Source organism: Callithrix jacchus, chromosome 10 (assembly GCF_049354715.1).
Source record: "Callithrix jacchus isolate 240 chromosome 10, calJac240_pri, whole genome shotgun sequence".
NCBI classification, from domain to species: Eukaryota; Metazoa; Chordata; class Mammalia; order Primates; family Cebidae; genus Callithrix; species Callithrix jacchus.
Genome location: NC_133511.1, coordinates 50,652,045 through 50,675,285, shown reverse-complemented (window position 1 = coordinate 50,675,285; position 23,241 = coordinate 50,652,045). Strand labels below are relative to the sequence as shown.

General features: G+C 35.7%; 1 protein-coding gene across 6 annotated transcripts in view; it reads left to right on the top strand.

Moving 5' to 3' along the window:
* The first annotated feature begins 3,313 nt into the window (after positions 1–3,313).
* The window catches only part of FOLH1 (folate hydrolase 1), a 58,568-nt gene continuing 38,640 nt past the window's right edge, over positions 3,314–23,241 (top strand). The window contains exons 1-7 of one of the 6 annotated variants that reach the window (XM_078339237.1): positions 3,314–3,584; positions 5,615–5,666; positions 5,773–5,878; positions 11,264–11,450; positions 14,883–14,984; positions 21,058–21,126; positions 21,920–22,106. In XM_078339237.1, the coding sequence (XP_078195363.1) occupies positions 5,826–5,878; positions 11,264–11,450; positions 14,883–14,984; positions 21,058–21,126; positions 21,920–22,106 (598 nt within the window). In that variant the 5' untranslated portion in view covers positions 3,314–3,584; positions 5,615–5,666; positions 5,773–5,825. Of the gene's footprint in view, positions 3,585–5,614; positions 5,667–5,772; positions 5,879–11,263; positions 11,451–14,882; positions 14,985–21,000; positions 21,127–21,919; positions 22,107–23,241 lie in introns of all 6 variants that reach the window. The other 5 variants (XM_017977700.4, XM_009007272.5, XM_002754698.4 and 2 more) reach the window with 5 other exon arrangements.

Here is a 23,241-nt window from a genome sequence, read left to right as displayed (position 1 = left end):
TTCCCCTACCTCAGGTCAAAATAGCATAAGGAGAATGAGAGGTATGAAAGAGTGAAATTCAGATGAACCGTTAGGGAACATTCTTATTTATCTATGGCCCTATCTTTTGGTTTAAATCAATTTTAAAATGTACGCTTTATATACAATAAAGTGCACATATTTTAATGTATGACAAAAAGAATTCAACAAATACAAATGCCTATGTAACCACCCCCAATTTAAAAAGATTAAAATTAAAAAACAAATTAAATTACTTGGGGAAATAAGTTGGAATTTTTATCTTCTAGAGCAATGTTTAGAATTTTTATCTTAAAATTTTATCTTAAAAATTTTATCTTAAAATTTTATCTTAAAATTTTTATCTTAAAATAAATTAGAATTTTTATCTTCTGGAACATGCAGTTTAGAGTTCGAGGATTAAGAAGCAGTCAAGGAGGCTGGGCATGGTGGCTCATGCATTTATTCCCAGGGTTTTGAGAGGCTAAAACAAGAGGATTGCTTGTGAACAGTTCAAGATCAGCCGGGGCAATATGGCAAGACCCTGTCTCTCCAGAAAAAATTTAAAAATTAGTAAGACTTGGTGGCTTGTGTTTGTTTCTTCTGCTGCTTGGCAGGCAGAGGTGGGAGGATTGCTTAAGCCCAGGAGTTTGAGGTGACAAAGCCAGACTTTGACTCTAAATAACTAAATAAAAGAAGCAGTAGCCAGTAATTTTTCTTGACTAAATAAAGTATTTTTCAAAAGCAAATATGGGTAAAAGGCTGGAGATAAGAAGAATTAAAAATATTTCAATGTTTTTCAAGAACACACCTCATAGGTGAGTATAATACTTTGATTTAGTTCATGTTTGTTTCTACAAATTCTGACATGAAGCATCATCTTCAACTTTTTTTTCAATAGTTAAAGAAGAAAATACAGTATGGCCTAATGTCTATTGATGGGATTCAGAAAACAAACAGCTGCCGATTGTTTTCTTGAGAAAGCTGTTATGGTCAACAACTGTTTGAGGCTGGCATGCAGGTAGTAAAGGAATTTACCTAATACCAAGACAGGAATAAGTTTAGAAAGGTATATTTATTTAGAGAAAATGAGAGACGTGTGGCAAGACGACAACTTGCCAGACAGCAGAGGGTTTGCAAAGAGGCAGAGACTGGAATGGAGTTTTATAAGGGTTCTCCTTAGGCTGAATGCTTGTAGACAGGATGCTTGGGTGCAGATGGGCTGTGAGCTGGGTGCTCGTAACAGGATGCTTGGGTGCTAAGCCATTTACAGTCGATTCTATTCTTGGAACATTCAATCCCTGCTACCCCTGTTTCTGTTCCTGCCAGCTAAATCCATTTTTCATTTTTCTTTTAACTCCTTAGGGCTCTACAAAAGTTAATCAATTTCTCTAAACCTCAGTTTTCTTATCTGCAAAAGATAAATAATATTACAGGGTGCAATGGAAAAATCTAGTGTGGTTTACATAATCACCTATTAGAGAGTTTAAATTCTTTCAGGATAAGTCATGAGAGTTAAATGAAGTACTGCATATAAAACACATAGTATAGTGTCTACCGTATAGAAAATGTGCAGTTATATTGGTTATTAATTACTTTTTGAAGGTTTCTTCTCCACTAAACTGTAAGTTCCACTCACTAGACTTGTACTATGCAACAGATGTTCATTCATTGCCTGAATTCTTCAAATACATCCTCGTCACCATAGTCTTATTAATTCAATTATTAATTGAATAAATTCTAATGTTCAAAAATCACTTTTAGATTTAACTGAAATTTGCCTCACTTATAATCACCTTTAAGAAAACACATTAACCAAGTGTACTGGGAAATGTTACTGAGTGATCTCATGTTTTAGAAATGAGGAGATATATTCCAGTAAGTTGAATGCTTAGCACCCAAGGGTACGCAGCTTGGGCAGGACTAGGTCCAAAGTTTGAACAGTCCTCTAACTCCAAGCCCAGTGCTCCCTCCAATGCCACAAGCAAACTCCATAAAGATATCCTGTGCTGAATGGAGGCTGTAGAGTGGTGCAAAGTAAGACAGACATAATATTACGTCTTAGCTTTGTGACTTTGAATGATTGACCTAATCTTGCTAAATTTCAGTTTTATCATGTGTAACTCTGGAAGAGTAATGGTACAAGCCTTGAAGGGTTCCAATGGCGATTAAATGAGGTGAGGTACATAATGTGCACTGCTTATATGAAGTGATCTTTAAGTATTACCCACTATTATTGACCATCTCTCATTAGATTTAACAATAGGAACATCAGGAATGATATAGTACACTCAGGATTTTGTTAGAAAGAGATGAAGAAACTCCCTTCTTTCCTGCCCTAGGACATCTAGGAGTTGTCTTGGTTCACTGTTGACAAATTAGTTTTCCCAAATTTCTCACTTTGGTCAGAAAGTCTTTATTGAACCACCCAAGACTGTGTAATCTAGCCCATCTGTCACCAATTAACTCATCCTGTGCTCTCCCTTTCTCAAAGCAAACTGTTTGCTATTCCTTGAATATACTCTGAGTTTTCTACTTTTGCCTACTCAGGTAGCCCCCAGCCCCTAATGTTTCTTCTCATCTCCAGTGGTTCAAATCCTACCTGTACCTCATGGATCTGTTAAAAGCAGTGTTTCCATACAGTACTCCTACTCAATGCATGGCCTCTCTCATGGATTCTAAGAACATAGTTTATTTTATTTTATAAAGCACATAGTTATTCTCTTCCTCAAGATATCATTATTATTATTGAGAATCTATAGCAGGGATAGAATTTTGAATGATTGATTCTTCTGATTAATTCAACCAAGATTGATTTTATATCTATTACGTAAGACAGTAGCCAAACACAGCCTGGATATGAAAATAAGGTCTTTGCCTTTGACAAGTTTCAGTATTATTTCTTTAAAAAGTGGTTTTGTAATGTAAGCAGAGGATAATACCCTACATGTTTATTAATAACAATAATATCCATTAGGAGAAAAAGTGCGGTGGTGATTTACACTGATGGCAGCCATTCCTGACTATGGGAAAAAAAGTGCACTTTTTTTCTGCTCTACTTTTATTCAGTAGAGTGTTGTAAAGATTTTACAGAATCTCAGAGCTGGAAAAAAATCCTTCTAATTATAGTAGTGGAGAGGAGTCTCTCTCCTTCCTCTCATTTTGTAAGCAAGAATTGGACATTTTCCCAGAAACTTTTTTTTTTAAGATGCCTATAGAAAGGGGCCCGGTTTCCTCCTGCATGCAGATACTGCCTCCCTCTCGCTCGGATTGGTTCAGGGCACTCTAGAAACGCTGCTATCGCGTTTCTGAAACTGGACCCCAGGGCAGGGAGCGAATTCCAGCCTCCAGGGCTGATAAGTGAGGCATTAGTGAGAGAGACTTTACCCCTCCTGGTGAGTGGAGGGGCACAGTGCAGCAGCAGCGGCACAGGCGCGGGTCCCTGGAGGCCGGCTCCGCTCGCCGGGAGATGTGGGATCTTCTGCACGAAACCGACTCGGCTGCGGTCTCCGCGCGCCGCCGGCGCTGGCTGTGCGCTGGAGCACTGGGGCTGGCCGGCGGCTTCTTTATCCTCGGCTTCCTCTTCGGTAGGGGCGCCCCTCGCCCAGCAAACCTCGGAGTCTTCCCAGTGGTGCTGCGGTGCCGCGACTTCGCAGTTCGGCTGCTGAGTGGGGTCCTGTGGCTGGTCTTCCCCAGGGGCGGCGATTAGGGTGGGGTAATGTGGGGGGCACACCCCTCGAGTTCGCTGGGAATGGTGCATTGCTGAGTTCTCGACAAGCTGCTTGTAGGTCACTCAGGTTGAGGGTGGAACAGAGAGAACCCGAAACTGGACTTGTAGGAAGGTTTCACCTGCTGGAGCCCTACAAGACAGGGCACTTTAAAGGGTTAGGACCAGAGCCAAACTCGGGGCTGTTGAACCACGTAGGCTAGGGAGCGGTGCACCAAGACTTGTTTAGGGTTTTTTATCCGGTCGTACTGTTTCAGGTGTAGGGTAGAATTCAGGACAGTGCTGCACAGGAAGTTTTTTTTTCTCTGCGCTTTCTGTGCTTGGAAGTAACAGAGGCAAGCTTGGAAACTGGGTGAACCAGGTCAGCGATCTGGACAGCTCTTTACCATCAGGTCTTTCGCTTTATTTCTTGTGTACTGATTTGCAGACTTAATCCAAACCGCACAGGCCAGCTCAGACTCTTTTATTAAATTCTAGTTTTGACTTTGCCACTTCTTAGTGGCCTTGAACAAGCTACCGAGTCCCTCTCAGCGTTAGTTTCCCTACTTTATGATGAGGATAATATTATGTGCAAATTATTAGTAATAGGAAACAATACAGCATGTAAATCTCCTAGCACAGTGCTGGGATTTTTGGCACTTTATTTCTTCTTTTACCAAGATGCTCCTCATTGGACTTTAATGCATAGGACTAGTCTAAGGTGTCACCAGGAAGTCCACTCCTGCTTGGAATTCTTGACCCTCTTTCGGGATTTAGAAGAACAGGACATGGACCAGCTGGGATTAAACAAATCAATCTCTTCTACTAGCTTGCTGTATAACCTTAGGGTTGTTAAAAGATTTTTGAACAACACACTGTGCTCATAACAATCTTTGTCTCTTAAGAGGGTTTTATTCTTCCTGGTATTGCCCTCACTCCCATCCCTGTATTCCCTGCTCAGTGGCTGACACAGAAGAGTTCTTTACTGATGTCTGACTCCGACCCCCTAGGATTCTCCGCTCTCCCCTCCCCCTACAGGCCTCCATCCTCTTCATCATGTTCATTTTTCAGATCTCAGTTTAAGCACCTCATCCTCAGTGTGTTGTTCCCTGATCCCTCACTCTAATCCAAGTCTTTCTGTTTTATGCGCAGGTGGAATCTTATTATCGTTTGTGCCCAATCATGTATTTCGATGTCTATGTATATATATATGTGCATTTGTATGTATGTGATTAATAACTGGAATAATTAATAATTAGAAAGCTCCATGAAAGCTGGCTGGGTGCTAATTTTGTAATGATTTTATTCCCAGATCCTGTAATTTCTCTAAATAAACCCTGGAATCTTGCCTTATCTCCTTCAGGTTAAAAGCCAACTGCAAGGTCTAATGACTGCAGGATCTAGCTATCCATTTCTTCTGGTCGCCTCTGCTGCACTGGGTGTCTGGCAGAGAGGTTGGGTAAATTGTAGTTTCACTGTAGCTTTCTGAACTTGGATTTCTCAAGCCTACTTCACTGGAAACACAAACTCTCACAGCATTTTGTTTTAGTTTCAGAATCAGAGCAAATTAGAAGTCTGAATTCCTTTCAACACTTGGAAAGAATTTATGTACTTGAAATATATTCCTAATTCATTATAAAAATGTATTAAATGCTTACTCTGAGTCAGCAGAGGAGCAGTCACCGAAGATAGAAGCTTTATGCAGGTAGAAGGTGGATCTCCTTTTCACCTTCATTTTCAGGTGATCTTGTTTATATACCCATTAATTGAAACATGATGTCATTTTATTTTAGTACTTATTATCTCATAAAACATTTCTTATAACAATAATACCTATCATTGAAGTTGGATTAAAAATACATTACAATTGGTTTGTAACTTAAAAATCAATTTGCATGATTTTTTTTTCAGTGAAAGTAGACAAGAGAAATTAAACTTCAGAAAATCTCACCTAATGTCTGAGGTAATTGATAATTTGTGTTTTACAAATGATGAATACAACAACAAGAAAAAAATAAGTGCTATCTATGAGCTCACATCTCATGCCTATTTTTGGATGTATTTTTCAGGGTGGTTTATAAAATCTTCCAGTGAACCTATTAACATTACTCCAAAGTACAATATGAAAGTATTTTTGGATGAACTGAAAGCTGAGAACATCAAGAAGTTCTTATAGTAAGCATGCTCTCGAAAGTTTATATGGACAACTTGTTAGAAACATTTATCATTCTGTTTTGGTTCAATATTTTATAGGAACTGGCATTTTTCTTAAAGTTTTATTTATTGAAGATCTTGTATCACATTTCATCTGAGGAGGTTTATACTTTCAGTTAAACTTTGTCATTACAGAGATTTAGAGCAGGAATCAGAAAATTTTTTCTGTAAAAGGGCCAGCCCTTACAGGTCAGCTGATCTGTGTCACAGCTAGTCAGCTCTGCTATTGCAGCACAAAAGAAGTCACAGAAAGTACACAAACAATGTGTCAGTTCTGATAAAACTTTACTTATGGGCACTGAAATTTGAATATCATATAATTGATGTGTCAAAATATTATTATTAAAACCAATTTAAAATATAAAAACCATTCTTAGCTTGTGGACTGTACAAAAACAGGTAGTGGGCCAGATTTGGTCAGTGGAAACTAATTTGCTGATTCATGCTTTAGAGAAAGATAATGTATTTTAGTTTAAAAAAAATGGACTTTGGTGTTAGAATTGAGTTTTTATTCCATCTTTGCCTATTAATACTTTGGATGAATACTAAACCTTTCTAAGCCCTCTCTTCCACATCTGTAAAATGGGAATGATGATCTTATTATGATATGGATGAAATCAAAGAGCATATATTTGGCATATTTTAAAGACTAGTTTCTTACTTTTTGAAATAGCTATTTCCAGTGTAGAACAAAAGACATAAATAAGTAAATTTAAGAAGTAACCAAAAAGAAAACACTTATTTAGAATTACTATATATCATTGATTCAAATACTTGCTTTTTTGTAAGCATGAGATCCCTTTTGTGGGTTTTTACAAATTGACTTAGCTCATGTTTCCAAAAAATCCTTCTAATGATTCCAGGAAGTCCTTCTAATGAGTCCAGGATTCCCTGGTGAATAAAAATTGTAATTATAAATAAAAAGACCGTTACACACACACACACACACACACACACACCAGTACGCATAGATGTGCACACATATAATCATACAGACACATATGTTTGTATTAATTACAACAGAAGTAAAACTATAAATAAAGATTAATAGGATACCTCTCAGGTCTTTGGAAGGGCCCTTTTAAATGTGAGATTCTAAAGCTCAAACTTCTTTTGTTTTTGCACTCAGCATATTCTAGTGTATCAGTTCAAACTTCTTTATCTTTGTGGAAACCCCTCCTCTGCCTTATTCCACTATAATAATGCATAGTAGGTATAATAAAAGTGGAGGTCCAGCGAAGTATGGTCTTTACTTTCGGACAGAACTGCTATTCCACCTTTCTTCCTTCCCCAATATCAGTGGTGGAAGAGATCCGAGTTACCCCAAGTTACCAGCAGCCAGTCCATAAGGTCTATAGCAACTTCAGTCCTTGCCTCCTCAGAAGAAAGAATTCAACGGAGACATAAAGCAGAAAAAGAGACTGAGGCAAGTTCCAGAACAGGAATGGAAGTTTATATAAAAAGGTCTTATAACAGGAAAGAAAGGAAGGTGAGCTTGGAAGAGACCCAAGCGGGCACATGAAGGTGAGAGAAAGCCAAGTGCCCCGCTTAACTGTGATCCCAAGACTTTTTTAAGCTCACCTCTTTCCCACAATTCTTCCCTTAGGGTGGGCTGCACTCTTGTGCAGAGCCATCCTAACCCTTAGGAAGTGAGCACCAGCGTTTAGGGAGGTACACATATGCCCATCTGAGGCTCTCTTCTTTTTTCTGGTGGAGTATGCCCGGAAGATCATACTGCACCATTTTTGTGGCTAGCACGCATGCCCAGAAAGTTACTTTTTCCTGGAGTCTGCATTCAATTAAGATTTTGATGTTAACAAGTGTGGAGCGTCAAAAGATGATCTTTCCTTGGCACTGCTCAATTACCATTTTTAGAGAGGCAATGGGATTATTTCCGAACCATCACCAGACGCTCTAGTGGCTCGGGGGAAAGCCCTCTCCTGCCTTACTCCTGTCTGCCTGTACCACTAATTTGTGACATAGATTGACCAACAAAGAAGAAAAATAAATGCCTTTCTTTATTTCTCTTTTGGGACCCTCAAGCAAGATTAAGCAGTCAGCTTCTTTTTTATTCTCCACATCCCTAACCAAGCTTAGCTAGCCAAAACTCAGGGCGATATTCAGCATTAACCCACAAAAGAAAGAGATTGAAAGAATTCACTTTCATCCCTCCAAGGACCACAGACTCCCCAGAAGCCTCCTAAACTCTCCAGATTTCCAATTGCCATTTGTCCATCAGAGAGCTTTCAATTAAAATATACCCGTGGGACACGGACTATTAAAGGCCCTGACCTTCCATCTTGTCCCCCTTTATCATCTTTTGTTCTGCTCTTAAAAGCCCCCACCTTTTCTGAAATATCCGCCCCAGTAGTCAATGGGAGGATTAACTGGGAGCAGCTTGTTTTTACTCTGCCTTGAGGCACAGGGTTAACTGCGTCTTCCCTTCTTTGAAAACACCCAGTTGAATTCACAGATCTGTTTACTATTTTGCACCTCTCTAGAGGGATTTTCTTTCTCTACCCTGTTTTGCAAGATAAGATTGTTTTAAAGGGTATTTTAGATTTTTGGTCTCATAATTTTATTGTTCTGTATTTGAATATAGATATATAGGCCCAATGAAATCACATTAAACTACACTTCTTAATTTTTATAATGACTTGAGAGAGATGTGTGTCACAAGTAATTTGTTGATACTAGAATATCACATTTTGTTAAAAAAAAAAAAAGGTGAGAATTAAGAGTTTACACATTTTCCAGAATAGCAACAATCCATTTGCGATCTCTGTCAGGCTGGTTTAAATATGTTCCAAGTATTGTCTTGTCACATTATCACTTTGTTTGTCTGTTTGTTTTTTGTTTTTTCAGACAGGGTCTCGCTCTTGCCAGGAGGGAGTGCAGTGACACAATCATAGCTCACTGCAGCCTGGAGCTCCAGCCCTCCAGTAGGTAGGACTACAGGTACATGCCACCATGCCCAGCTAATGCCATTTTTTACTAAATGCCTTCAAGTCATCTTTGACTCTTGGAAACACTGCCAAATTATTTGTAAACAAGATTAAGTGTACTAAAACAGAAATAAGAGTAGCTCTCTTTAAGAGCTGAGTTAATGTAGTCAGGCATAGTGTCTCACCCATGTAATCTCAGTCCTTTGGGAGGCCAAGGCAGGCAGATCCCTTGAGTTCAAGAGTTTGAGATCAGCCTGGGCAACATAGTGAGACTCTGTCTCTACCTGTAGTCCTACCTACTCAGGAGGTTGGAGTTCCAGATTTTAGTGAGCTATGATTGTACAACTGCATTCTAGCCTGGCAACAGAATGAGACTCTTGTCTCCTAAAAAAAAAAAAAAAGAAAGAAAAATGAGACAACTTGACAATACTATAAACATATTTAAATCATCACTACAGAGATATATAAACAGAATTTGGCTATTTGGCAAAATTGTAAAATAGTAATTTTATTCTTATTTATTTAACAAAATTTGATATTCTAGGAGGTTCAACAACTTGTGACACACATCTCAAGTAATTAAAATCGAGAAGTGCTGTTTAATATGCAATCTAATTGAGCCCCAAGTCTTTGTGAAGTAATGAGATAGTGATGTTCTCCCCATATACAGATGAGAAATGAAAGACACAGCTAAGGTTGCATACGGAGTTAATGACAACACCTATAATATGCTACTTACATGATTTATGCTAATTAATTTATTTAGCATTAGCAATGGATCTTTTTTTCTACTAATCTTTTCCGGGATCTGTTTTGCATCAGATGAGTGAGCCCCAGCCATGGTAATAGCACAATGTTGTTTCCTAGTTGGTAGTGACAACACCATTACAAGAAAATTTGCTTATAGTAGCAAAGCCTAATAATTTTCTCCCTAATGATTTTCTCCCTCCTTTTTTGTGAGTAGGTTCAAGATTCCTCATAGTAGTTCCTTTTCCTTGCAGGGACAGAGGCATAGCTGGCACTTCAGGAAATCTGCATTTGACATTAGTTACCTTACAGTTTGTGATCTTTTTGTTAGAAGAAAATAGCAACGTGTTGGCTGTTTTTCCTTTTTCCCTGCAGGTGCACACTGATAAGGGATTGAGAATCCTTAGCTGCTTCTTGTGTTTGTGCTCTTTTGTTGCCATATTTTACATATTAGAAATTCTGCATAAGATGTTGTGCCCCTAAACGTTTACCAAATAAGGATTTTAATGCTTTTTTTATAAATGCAATTTAAAGAACTTTAAGGTAATTATTAAAAGTAAACAACTTACAGGAAATTCCAGTTTTAAAAAATTGAGTTAATTTAATTCATTGTTGATTCACCAAATGAAAAAAATTAAGATACAAGGTAAAATGAACCTTGAAATTGATATCATAGTCATGTAGCTGATTGGGTTTTTTTAAATCACCGTAAGGATGGAATATGTCGATTTTAGAAAACTACATACTTAGAAGTAGAAATTTATGAAGTTCTAAAAGTTTATGAACTAGAAATACATATATATGTGTGCATGTGTATATATACATATATATATTCATGCTGCATAATATCTTGTCATATATTTAAGGGCTTAAGTTAAAAATACTTACTAATGAGCTCTTCAGGGAAACGAGAAATTTCCCAGGAGGGAGAAATTTAAAACAATCAAAAGCACCAGAAACTATATATATTAAATGAGAAATAAGTCTTCTCCTGAAAATATTTCTGGTAGCCAAGTTTCGGCCACATAGTTTCTTGGTTAAAGATATTCCTCTTCAAACTGATTATTGACATTGATTTAAAGTGTATTACTCTGTATGATAGATGGAGTGCAAGTGATTCATTCTGAACTTGTGTCAGTACGTTCAGATTATTCTCTGATGAAGAAACTTTATAAATGGTTGCTAATCAAAAAGTTTATCACTTGTCTATAACTCTCAGTGTTTAGATAAATGTAATTATTAGTAATTCTTGCCGTGTCACACCTTGGTCTTTTGGATAAAATATTTTGTCAGTTTCATATTTTACTCAGTGATATAAACAGATAATTCCATACACATTCTAAGATGTATAGGTCTTAATAAAGAATATAACACTTTATTAATCTACCATACGAGGATATAGGCATAGGATTGCACTTAATGACACTCACAAAGATCAGTTTCTCCAATTTTTCTCTTGATTTAGTACAAGTTACAGCATAAAAATTTCAAAGCAGACTGGAAATCTATTTCATGCAATAATAGTATCACTTCAATTTTTTAACTTACCACACTTCAAAGTATTTTTGTGTAAATCTGCTTTATTTTGTTATTGATTTGGAATAAAGGTTGAGTAAACGTTAATATCTAACCGCTTTCAATTTTTGTTCACCAGTAATTTTACACGGATACCACATTTAGCAGGAACAGAACAAAATTTTCAGCTTGCAAAGCAGATTCAATCCCAGTGGAAAGAATTTGGCCTGGATTCTGTTGACCTAGCTCATTATGATGTCCTGTTGTCCTACCCAAATAAGACTCATCCCAACTACATCTCAATAATTGATGAAGATGGAAATGAGGTAAAAAAAAAAAGAAAGAAAGAAAAGAAAAGAAACATTCCCCCATGTATTCTTTTTCAAATACCTTATATAAAATAATGTTCTATTCCATCTCTAAATATTAATAGAAATCAATATTATTGAATCTTGTGAATACCTTTAATATCTTATTATCCATGTCAACCACTTTGCACCTTAGCATAATTTCCCTTTTAATCTTACCTAGTGGTTCAGATGATTTCATATCTTACATGAATCACAGAAACAATATGGGAAATTTGGAAGATGTGGGGATTTGGGGAGTAGTAGTTGATTTGGTTTCATTTTAGCTTCGATCAGCCTCTGAAAGGGAAGATAACTACTGCTCTAATTAGTACAATGTAAAATCTGCCCATATCCATTCCTCATCCCCAAATCCCTCCCATTTTATTACTGCACTGGCCAAGACCTATACAGTATAATGTTGAAAAGAAGTTTTGACAATAGGTATCCTTAACTTTCTTCTGGTCTTGAAGGAAATACCTTTAATTCTTTTTCACTATTAATTATGACATTTACTATTTTCTTTTTCTGCTTATCTTCATGCACATCATTTTCACATATACTAAATTTATTTGCTATATGGATTTACATTAAACACATTTTTATTTTGAGATGAGCACGAGATTTTTCTTTCTCGATCTGAAGATGACATTCAGTGATATTCTAATGTTAGAATAACCTTACACTTTTTGAACTCTAATATTAGTATTAATAGAGTTTTAAATTCACATATTGACATATATTCTGTTTATACCCATGGCACATTTAGTCTGTGTTTTTGTAATCTATTTGTTGGGTTATAATTTCAATATTATACTTGTCTTCTAAAATGAGTTGGATTTTTAATATTTTCTGAAATAGATTTTGTTGTAATTATCTTTTCCTTCAATCTTTTGAATTCAAAGAAAACCAGTTGACTTTGACTCAATTTGGTGGAAAACTTTAAACTACTGGTTTAATTTCTTTATTGGTTGTTATATGACTATTTTATGTCATATAACAATTTTTATTATTTGTTAAATGACTTTATTGTTTGTTATATAATTTTATGTCATATAATAATTTTTATTGTTTGATATATGACTTTATTGTTATATGACTATATGACTAGATTTCTTTAAATGTCAGTTTTCATAAATTTTGTTTAAAATGCATTTTCCATTTCATGTAAGTTTTCAAATTTATGGTATAGTTGTTCCTAGTATTTTCTTATTTTTTTTTTTTGAATGTGTGCAGCATCTGTAGATGTGCCTGTTTTAGATAATTGATATTATTTATTTGTGCCTTTGCTATATTTTTTTCTTACTGTTCTTGAAAGGCATATGTCAAATATCCAAAGAATTAGCTGTGGGTTTGGCAGTCTTTGCTCATCTATCTTTGCTTTATATTTTATTAATTCTGTTCTTGTTTTATAATTGCCTCTTTTATTTTCTTTGTGTTTACTTTGCTGTTCTTTGTAAAATCCTCGGTAGAATGCTTAACTTTTTGATGTTCAGCCTTTCTTCATTTCTAATATGAGTATTTAGAGCCATTACTTTCCCTTTAGTTTCCCTTTTCACTTCAACTAAATCTTACAAATTTGCATTAGGAGTAGTTTAGTTATTATTAATATCTAAGTATTTTCAAATTTCCATATTTTCTTCTTTGATCCTCGAACTATTTAGAAGTATTTTTTAAAACTTTTGAATGTAAAGCTTGTTCTTGTTATCTGTTTGATCTCATCTCTAGATTGAATATGTTAAGATCAAATAATGTGTTTGTAGGACACTAATCCTTTGACAATTGCTGAGACTTCCTTTGGAGCCTAATATGTGCTCGATTTCTATAAATGTTCTGTGTTTCTATGGGAAAAACGTGTATTTGAGGGTTGTTTGGTTTAATATTTTATATTTGTATATTAGTTTGAGTTTGTTTATTATTTGGCTAAAATCTCCATTATCCTTAATGTGCTGTCATTTGTCTGCTTTCTTTACTAATTAGATATAAATGCTGGTATTACAGGCATCAGCCCCCATGCCCAGCCTGGCCTTAATTATAATTTAAATTTTAGTTCAATATCATGTATATGATATGTACCATAAATATATGGTGTATAAAATAACAGGTGTAATTTTACTCTGTTCTTTCCGTTGGCTCTTTTCCATAATACTTAGGAGGTGTTTGATGATTTTGTGGCTCTGAGTTCTTCTCCCGTAGACTTCATGGGAATTCTTTAAGGCTAAGTTGAATGCTGTTTCCTCCTGATCATTTCTCTTAGGCCCCAGGGAGCACTACAAATCTAGCACTGCTTCAAAATAAATATTTTAGTTCGAAGCATACTATATAAACAAGGAATGGAAATCTGTAGTGTTATGAATTATCTGGAACTCCTTTTTCCTGCTTTACCCTAAGCCATTACTTTTTATGGAGCAAGTTTATTTTGAATTTATTCTTAACTCTAAAGGATATTGTTGTTCTTAGACCAGCTTTATGCAGAGGCTTCTGTTAGATTCTGTTATTTGAACCAGCTCTAGACTCTTAACTTCTGCATCCTTTTCATGGGGCCATAGGCTTTGATAGATCCAACTAAGGCAAAGCCAACTTTTGTGCTACCTCTCAGGATTCTTGCTTTCATTTTATTGTTTTGCTTCTGAACATTTCTTACTATTTTTTCAAATTTATTGGTAAACTTAAAAAGATATATATATTTGGTTCACTGTTTTTCATTCTTTTCAGTACATATGTTTTTTGGAGAATCTGGATATGGCCAATTTTAGATTCCCCAAACATGTACTTTTTTTAAGTAAATTTAATATTTAATTTGTTCCTAAGTAATTAAGCACTATCGTAATGATTGTGATTACTATACAAAGTTACATTTTATTTGGGGATTAAAATTTTTCTCTGAAATCAAAAGCTAGTGCTTACAAGTTCTCTTAAGTAATTGATAAGATTTATTTACTCGTGACCTCCTGTGAAGCAACTACATATTTAGGCTTTTATTTACACTAGCTTAGTATGTATGCCACTTACAAAAAATCAATTTCTAATTCTTCTGTCAGTATACAGTTTACAGTACTCAGTATTCCTTTGGAAAATTATCTTTTTACCTCTTCCGAGTTTTTCTTTCCATCATACTTATTTTATAATTGTTGTTTTTTGTTTGGTTGATTGTTAGTTATTGGTGGAGGGTTTTAGTTTTGTTTGTTTGAATAGATCTTACCATTTTGAGAACAGAGTCTGTGATGTACTCATCTCATGAATTCCTTACAGCTTCTAGCACAGTGCTGAGTATCTGATATTATCATTAAAATCCTGAAAGATTGATTCACTCTTTACTGATATAAAAGATAATATGCATTTTTTTGTGTTTGATTATAGTAATCAAACTTTAACTGATTTATTTTTGATTATGATATTTTGCTTCTTTAGATTTTCAATACATCATTATTTGAACCACCTCCTCCAGGATATGAAAATGTTTCGGAAATTGTGCCACCTTTCAGTGCTTTCTCTCCTCAAGGAATGCCAGAGGTAAAAACACAGTGCAACAAAATAAAAATGACAGAAAGAAGCCTTCCTTCTTTTTATACGTTCAGCCAATAATTAAAGGGTCATAAAGGGATTTTGACGTAATCCAATTCATCTTTTTTCCACATTTAAGCAATAAGAATGTCTTAGAAGAAGGAATATTGATTATGTTTTTTTTTTTTCTTTTTTTTGAGGCAGAGTTTCTCTTGTTACCCAGGCTGGAGTGCAATGGCGCAATCTCAGCTCACCGCAACCTCCGCCTCCTGGGTTCAGGCAATTCTCCTGCCTCAGCCTCCTGAGTAGCCAGGATTACAGGCATGCGCCTCCATGCCCAGCTAATTTTTTTGTATTTTTAGTAGAGACGGGGTTTCACCATGTTGACCAGGATGGTTTCGATCTCTTGACCTCATGATCCACCCGCCTCGGCCTCCCAAAGTGCTGGGATTACAGGCGTGAGCCACCGCGCCCGGCCTGATTATGTTTTATTCATGGTATTTTCAAAGATACAATTTTCTGCAATAAGAAGTACAAGTCCCAAATGAACATTTATTGATTTTTTTTCTTACAAATGCCTACATCTGTATAATCCAAACCCCATCAATGTACAGAGTATTACCTTCACTTCAGAAAGTTCCCTTATGCCCCTTCTTTTTTTTTTTTTTTTTGTTCCCACCCACCCCACTTATGCCCCTTCTTAATCAATTCTACACACCCCAGAGGAAATCTTTCTTTGAATTAGTTTTGCCTAGTCTAGAAATTCATATAAAAGAAATCGTATGGCATATAATGTTGTGTGTCTAGCATATTTTACTAAACATAGAGTCTATGAGATTCACACATTTAGTATTTATTAGTAGCTTGTACCATTTTATTGTAATTGTTGAGTAATTTCCATTGTATGAATATCTTATGTATTTTACTACTGTTGCATAACACTGATTAATTTTCAAAGGGTTTGAACAAGGATATTGTTGCCATTTTCAAATGAAGAACATGGTTGGTTGTTCGTAAAAATGCAGTTTATGGCCGGGCGCGGTGGCTCACGCCTGTAATCCCAGCCCTTTGGGTGACGGAGGCGGGTGGATCACGAGGTCAAGAGATCGAGACTATCCTGGTCAACCTGGTGAAACCCCGCCTCTAATAAAAATACAAAAAATTAGCTGGGCATGGAGGCGCGTACCTGTAATCCTAGCTACTCAGGAGGCTGAGGCAGGAGAATTGCCTGAACCCAGGAGGCGGAGGTTGTGGTGAGCCGAGATCGCGCCATTGCACTCCAGCCTGGGTAACAAGAGCGAAACTCTGTCTCAAAAAAAAAAAAAAAAAAAAAAAAAAAAAAAAAAAAATGCAATTTACTCAATAAACCGAATTCCCAGTAGAAGTTAGGCATTCTTACTCACGGGGTGATATAGGAGGTCAGCAGAAGACACAGGTCATAAAGACCTTGCTGATAAAACAGTTTGCAGTGAAGAAGCTGGCCAAAACCCACCCAAACCAAGACGGCAACAAGAGTGGCTTCTGGTCATCCTCAATGCTCCTTATACACTAATTGTAATGTATTAGCATGTTAAAAGACACTCTCACCAGTGCCACAACAGTTTACAAATGCCATGGCAATGTCAGGAAGTTACTTTATATGGTCTAAAAGGGGGAAGAACCCTGAGTTCTGGGAATTGCCTACGTTGTTCCTGGAAAATTCATCAATTATCTACCCCCTGTTTAGCATATAATCAAAAAATAAACATAAAACTGGGCAACCAGCAGCCCTTGGGGCTGCTCTACCTATGAAGTAATGGTTCTGTTATTCCTTTACTTTCTTAATAAACTTTCATTCACTTAAAAATATGTAAAAAATGAACAATAGAAAATAAATAAACATTATAAAGTTAGAATATTGATCTAGATTTTTTACATTACCCATTTCTCTTGTTTCTTCTAAGCAGCAGCCAGAGATCACTGGTTGGTTCACATGAATAAGCAGTGTTAGTCTAAATTGCAGGAAAAAGCTTAAATACAACTGATGATCCTTCAATCTAATAACAGGTGTACCATAGTTCTTGAAACATTTTTTTCTCTCTCTAGTCTCCAATTATAACTAAAGGCAAATAATGATAACACCTGTAGGCTTTATTATACTTGGCGTGATTATTTGTATAAAATGCAGCAAGAATGATTATTTTCTTTTTTTTTTTTCTTTCTTTTTTTTTTTTTTTTTTTAGAGACAGGATTTCACCATGTTGGCCAGGATGGTCTTGGTCTCCTGACCTAGTGATCTGCCAGCCTCAGCCTCCCAAAGTGCAGGGATTACAGGCATGAGCCACCGCGCCCCGCCAAGAATAATTATTTTCTACATGGGCTTTTTAAGTTGGCTTTGTTGGAACTCTGTTCCATAAAATAAATCACAGAAAAAACTTTAAAGCCAAGCTCAGCCATGGATTTATACCCTCAAATACCCATGAATTGAGCATATTCTCTCCTTTTGAGGTCCCAAGATACCCTGGGGCTCCTGGGCATGTCAGAAAGTGGCATTCTTTATCTGCCACAGATCATGAACCCTGTACGGAGACTGTATAGACAAGGTATGAGGCCAGTTTTCCCAAGAGGCTTTTATTGACCTTGTAAGTCAAGTTTAAAGGAAAGCACACTATTCCAGTCAAAGCTTTCACAAAATAACTTCTTCAATTGCCCTGTAACAAAGGAAAGCAGAATGTTATTGCACTTATGTAAATAACTATATTGCCCTAAGTTAAGAATACTCATAATTATTTTCCAAATTCTGGAGAAATCACTGTTTTTGCCACCAATTCTATCTCTATAAATAAGAGTTAGGAAGATAGAAGCTTAAAGGAAACAAATAAAATTTCAGGCTAAGAGTGCAAGAGTCTATTTATTCACAGTCATAGAACAATGAATGGCACAGTGTAAATTGTACAAGAAGGCCTTTGTCTGAAAACAAAGCTTTTTTTTCTAACCAACAGGGACAATTTGCATTTGAGAAGTCCTGAGAGGGCATATCTGTCACACTTTCAAGTAGGATATTTACACTAAAAAAATTATTTTGCTGAAATCAGATTGGTTAATGACTCTGTAGCCACAATTAAAGCAGAATAAGAATGGGCTTCAGAGAGGACTAACAATAATAAATTAGACATATAATGTTATAATTAATAGTGCATTAAAATTACATTGGTCTTAGGAAGAAATGTAATTATATTTCTTACATTTAATTTAGCTGAATATAATCCTTTTACAGAGGCAAAGATTCAAATGTCAGTTTCCCAATTAGACTTTCCTCATTTTATTTAATATTACACCCACTTAAGCTCTAGTTCACCATTTGTATACTCTATTTAAATGCTTTTTAAATATTTTCTAGAGTACTTATCACCTTTTAATATACTGTATGATTTGCTTAGTTATTAAATTTAATGTTCATTATCCTATTGTCCCATCCACATTACAAGAAATCTCCAACTTAAGAAGGTTGACTTATAATTTTTTTGACTTTATGATGGTGCAGTCAGTAGCCATACTCATTCAATACACTTCTCAACTTGTCATGAGGTTGTGTTTGGATAAACTCATTATAAATTGAAAATATCCTAATTCAAACACACACTTCAGATGTATGATTATTTTCAACTTAGATGAGCTTAATAAGACTTAATCCCATTGTGAGTGAAGGAGCACCTGCAGTGTATGATCCTTCAACGGCAGAGATTGGTTGTATTTTTCTGTGTTGTGAAAGGCTCTGGGGCTTCAAAAAGACAATTAGAAAGATTGTTTTCAATGTTAAGATAGTGGTTGATTCTAATAGCTGGGTAACAAATTCTCAGCAATTCAAATGGTTTACAATTGAGCAAAATTAAAGGTAAATCAAATTGAGTTTCCAGCTAATATCATTGAAAACACTGGTATGATATATCAATTTGTGATTTTCAGATTGTAACTTGAAAGAAGTTTAAATAAGTTAATGACAATTCCATAACAAACCTTTCATTCCTATCCAAGTTTTCTGAGAACCTACCTGTAAAAACAAGAAATGTGGATGTAACTATGTTGCTGATTCCTGTCCCATTCTAGCAATAATTTGCTCACCCACAGAACAAATGTGTGTAAGATAATGTTTCACTGTCCCACTCATTGTATTAAGAAATATATTTCTAATCACATTTTATGGTTATGCATTATTGATAAATATTGCAGTGATGTTTTTAGACTTAATTTGATATTACTCATAATTATAATAATTTACTTTTTTTTTTTTTGAGACAGAATCTCACTCTGTCATCCAGGCTGCAGTGCATTGGTATGATCTCCGCTCATTGCAACTTCCACCTCCCATGTTCAAGCAATTCTCATGCCTGAGCCCCTGAGTAGCTGGGATTATAGGCATGTGTCACCATGCACAGCTGATTTTTGTGTTTTTAGTAGAGATGGGGTTTCACCATGTTGGCCAGGCTGGTCTCAAATTCCCAACCGTAAGTCATCTGCCTGCCTCAGCCTCCCAAAGTGCTGGGATTACAGGCATGAGCCATCATGCCTGGCCTATAACTATAACTTACTCTTGAAGCTGTTTCTTAACACAATCTGTCACAAAAATAAATATTTTTTAAAATTTGACTTCTAAACTTCCTTCTATTCAAGAACAAAGTTTGACTTCTATATTTCCTTCTATTCAAGGAAATTTAACAGTGATTAATAAAAGACTTTCGAGCATACCTATATTTATGGTAATAGATTCTGAAATGAAATTTAGAATGTTGGTTGCTAATTGCGGAGTGTTCTTTTGGGATCAACATCTGTGAGGAGAACTGGATTAGGCAGAGGGAAAAGTCACCCTGCTATACCAGCTCAAGGATAGCCTTGACTAAACCTATGAGGAGATCTGGAATCATTTTTATAATTGTCCCAGGTTAGACTGAGATTTCCAAGTCTCTATACCCTCACATCAATCAGCCACTGAATGTGTGGCATTCTAGGAAGGGACATGACCTTGAGCAAGAGGTCTGTTTACAGCTGAGGCCATCCCTGAAGGGGCTGACAGCTGATGATTGTCTGCAGAGAGACTTCCCTGCAGCTGGAGCAAAAGGTACTTCATTGACCATGAATCTGGACAGCTTATCCTACTGCCCCGCACAAATATATTTTACTTTAGAGTAAAATTCTGTAGGGGAAGGTGGACAATATACAGTTTCAATTTTAAAAAGATGACAAAATTTTGACTCTAAAGAAGCGCATGTTTATGTATTTTTAAAAATTGATGATGTTGAATAGTAAATACAGCATTTAAATTCTTTTGGATCAATATAAAAGTTATATACAATGTCCTCTAAAATGTTAATATTTATAGTAAACTAGATATTGCATGCTTTGCAACTACTTAAAGGTATTAAAATTTTTTTTAATTTTAGATGAAGGGATACACTGTTTTGCAAAATTAATTTAGGGAATAGGTGTGCAATAAAGGTTGGAAGATCACTGATTTCATCTACCAGGTAGTTTTGCAAATGAGAATATTGAGACTTAAATATGTTATAAAATTTGCAGATAATTATACTGATTGAAATTAGATTTGTAAAGCAGTGATGTTACCTGTCCATTTCTCTTAACTTGTAGTTGTTAAGACCCATTAAGCTACTTCCTGTGATCACAATCTGAAGAGAGAAAAGTTCTCATTAAGGGCTTCTTAGCCTCAGGTATCTGGACCCCTTCAAGTTGCATGCAGCAGTGTGTATACGTATATGCTTTTCTGTGGAGGAGTGATTCTGTAGTTTCATAGCCACTAAATAATGGGTTAAAGACAAACAAACTTATTATTTAATTCATATGCTTCTACCCTATCTACTTGCATTCTCAATTTCAGTTCGTTTTCCCTTGAATTTCTCCTTCGGAGCATACACTTTTCTGACCCTCTTGCGTGCTCTTACCTCTTCCCTCTTTCAAAAATGTCAAACAGTCCCCATGCAGAAAAACCTTGTTTTACATCTGACTTCTGTTAAGTTGCTCCTGATCTCAACAGGGTGATCTAGTGTATGTTAACTATGCACGAACTGAAGACTTCTTTAAATTGGAGCAGGAAATGAAGATCAATTGCTCTGGGAAAATTGTAATTGCCAGATATGGAAAAATTTTCAGAGGAAATAAGGTAAAAATCTTCTCTTTTTTCCTCTTCCCCAATATTATAAATAGTTACGGTGTGTTTTACATGCGTATAATCATTTTCTTAAAACTTTATGAATACCATGATCTTCTTGTATTTTGTGACATGCATTCCTTACAGAAAGGACACGATTTACTAGGTTATACCCCAAGGTTAAATTTGATCACTGGAATTTGGCCAGTGTAGATGGTCAGGGTGAACAGAACAAATTTTTCTGCGCTTACAGGTTATGCCTGTGGCCTACAAAGAAGCATGTACTGGGTTTATTGTTAATTTTCAGTATCTTTGTTTTAAATATTATCTTAAAAATATTTACTAAATTAAATTATAGTATGAATTGTTATAAATACTGAGGGAAAACAATTTACACATAGCAAATTTAAAAATTACTGTCATTTGATTTGTTAATAAATATATTTTTCTCTTTAGTGGAAAATTATTTTTTTTTAAATTCCCTTTCGATTATAGAACAAATAGGAATTTGGCCTGTGGGATCTACCTGCTTATTGTACTTCTAAACCAGTGGAGGGAAATACAGCAAATACTAGCTACCACTAACATGAAAATGTCCAAATCTGCCACTCTGAGGATTTTTGGAGCTTATAGTAGCAAAAAGAAAAGGGCAATTCTCTGTGAGATGTTCTTCGTGGTAGGCCTAATGACAAAAGGTTAAGGATAAAGTTCTACTATTCATTTAAGTGTAATTTTGAAAAATTGTTATTACTGAATCTGGAACTAGCAATTTAAAATAAGGAAAGAAAGACACTGTGTTTTCTAGGTTAAAAATGCCCAGCTGGCAGGTGCCAAAGGAGTAATTCTCTACTCAGATCCTGCTGACTACTTTGCTCCTGGGGTGAAGTCCTATCCAGATGGCTGGAATCTTCCTGGAGGTGGTGTCCAGCGTGGAAATATCCTAAATCTAAATGGTGCAGGAGACCCTCTCACGCCAGGTTACCCAGCAAATGGTGAGTGATCAAGCCTCAATTATCACAGGAAACTTAACATTTCAAAGAGACTTTATTAAAATTCCTTTGGCATAATGGACTAAGCATGTCTTTTTTTATTCTCTTTGCATTTAAGAATAAAAGAATTTTGAACTCTAAAATGATTGGTTCAAGCCCCTTACCCCTTATTTGGACACTTGGGCCTGATGGGTTTTCAAATTCAGACTTTTTCAGGTATTTAAAAAGCAATATGGTGTTACACATATACCATAATTTGCATAACACTGACATAGGGGACTGGGACAGAATATGAAGAAAAAGCGTATAAATATTTTTGCTGCAGAGTGTATGAATATTTATACTAAGTAGTAAATGGGATGTGGGAAATAAGGAATATAAACAGATTCATGTCTGCTAAAGTCCAATTTTGCTTTCAAATAAGTTCAGGTCAGATCAGGTTTTGCTGCTAAATAAATTCCCCCAGAATTACAGAATTCACAGTGTTTTTGGTTTTCACAATTGTCAGTAAGGGACAGGAGAGCCCACCTATAAACTTGTTGAAAGGATACAGAGCCCACGAAATGCATACTGCTTCATTGCTAAAGAAAGACAACAGAGATAACTTTCAAAGAGTGTTTCCTAAATGCCAGCATTTTACTTGCATAAGCAACCCTAAAGCTAGGTGGTGTTATCTCTTATTTGACAGGGAGGGAAAGTGAGACGAAGTCTGCCCAACATCGCTACTCCTCTAAATGAGCAGTTGGATTCAATTTCAGGCAGTCTGGCTCCCAGAGTTCATATACTAGTCTTATGCTGAAAAACATTAACAAAGGGAGCTAATTTATTTTGAATGTACTCAACTATTTGATGATGTTTACAAAAATCTGTGCTCATTTAGTTTGTGTGGTTTAAAACTAACTAAACTTTTAAAACTTGTGTAAAATACTTTGCTAAGTTATCTTTGGTATTTACATCTTCATCAGGTTTTACTCTGAAATTGTAGACTCCTGTGAAGATTATGTATTTATCTGGCTGTGTAAGTCTTCTTAGGATGTAATACATTGTCATAGATTTCTTTCTTCTTTAAAAAAATGATACCTATTATTCTATAGTAAAATTACATAAATCTACCTGAACTTTATTTACTCCACCCTTT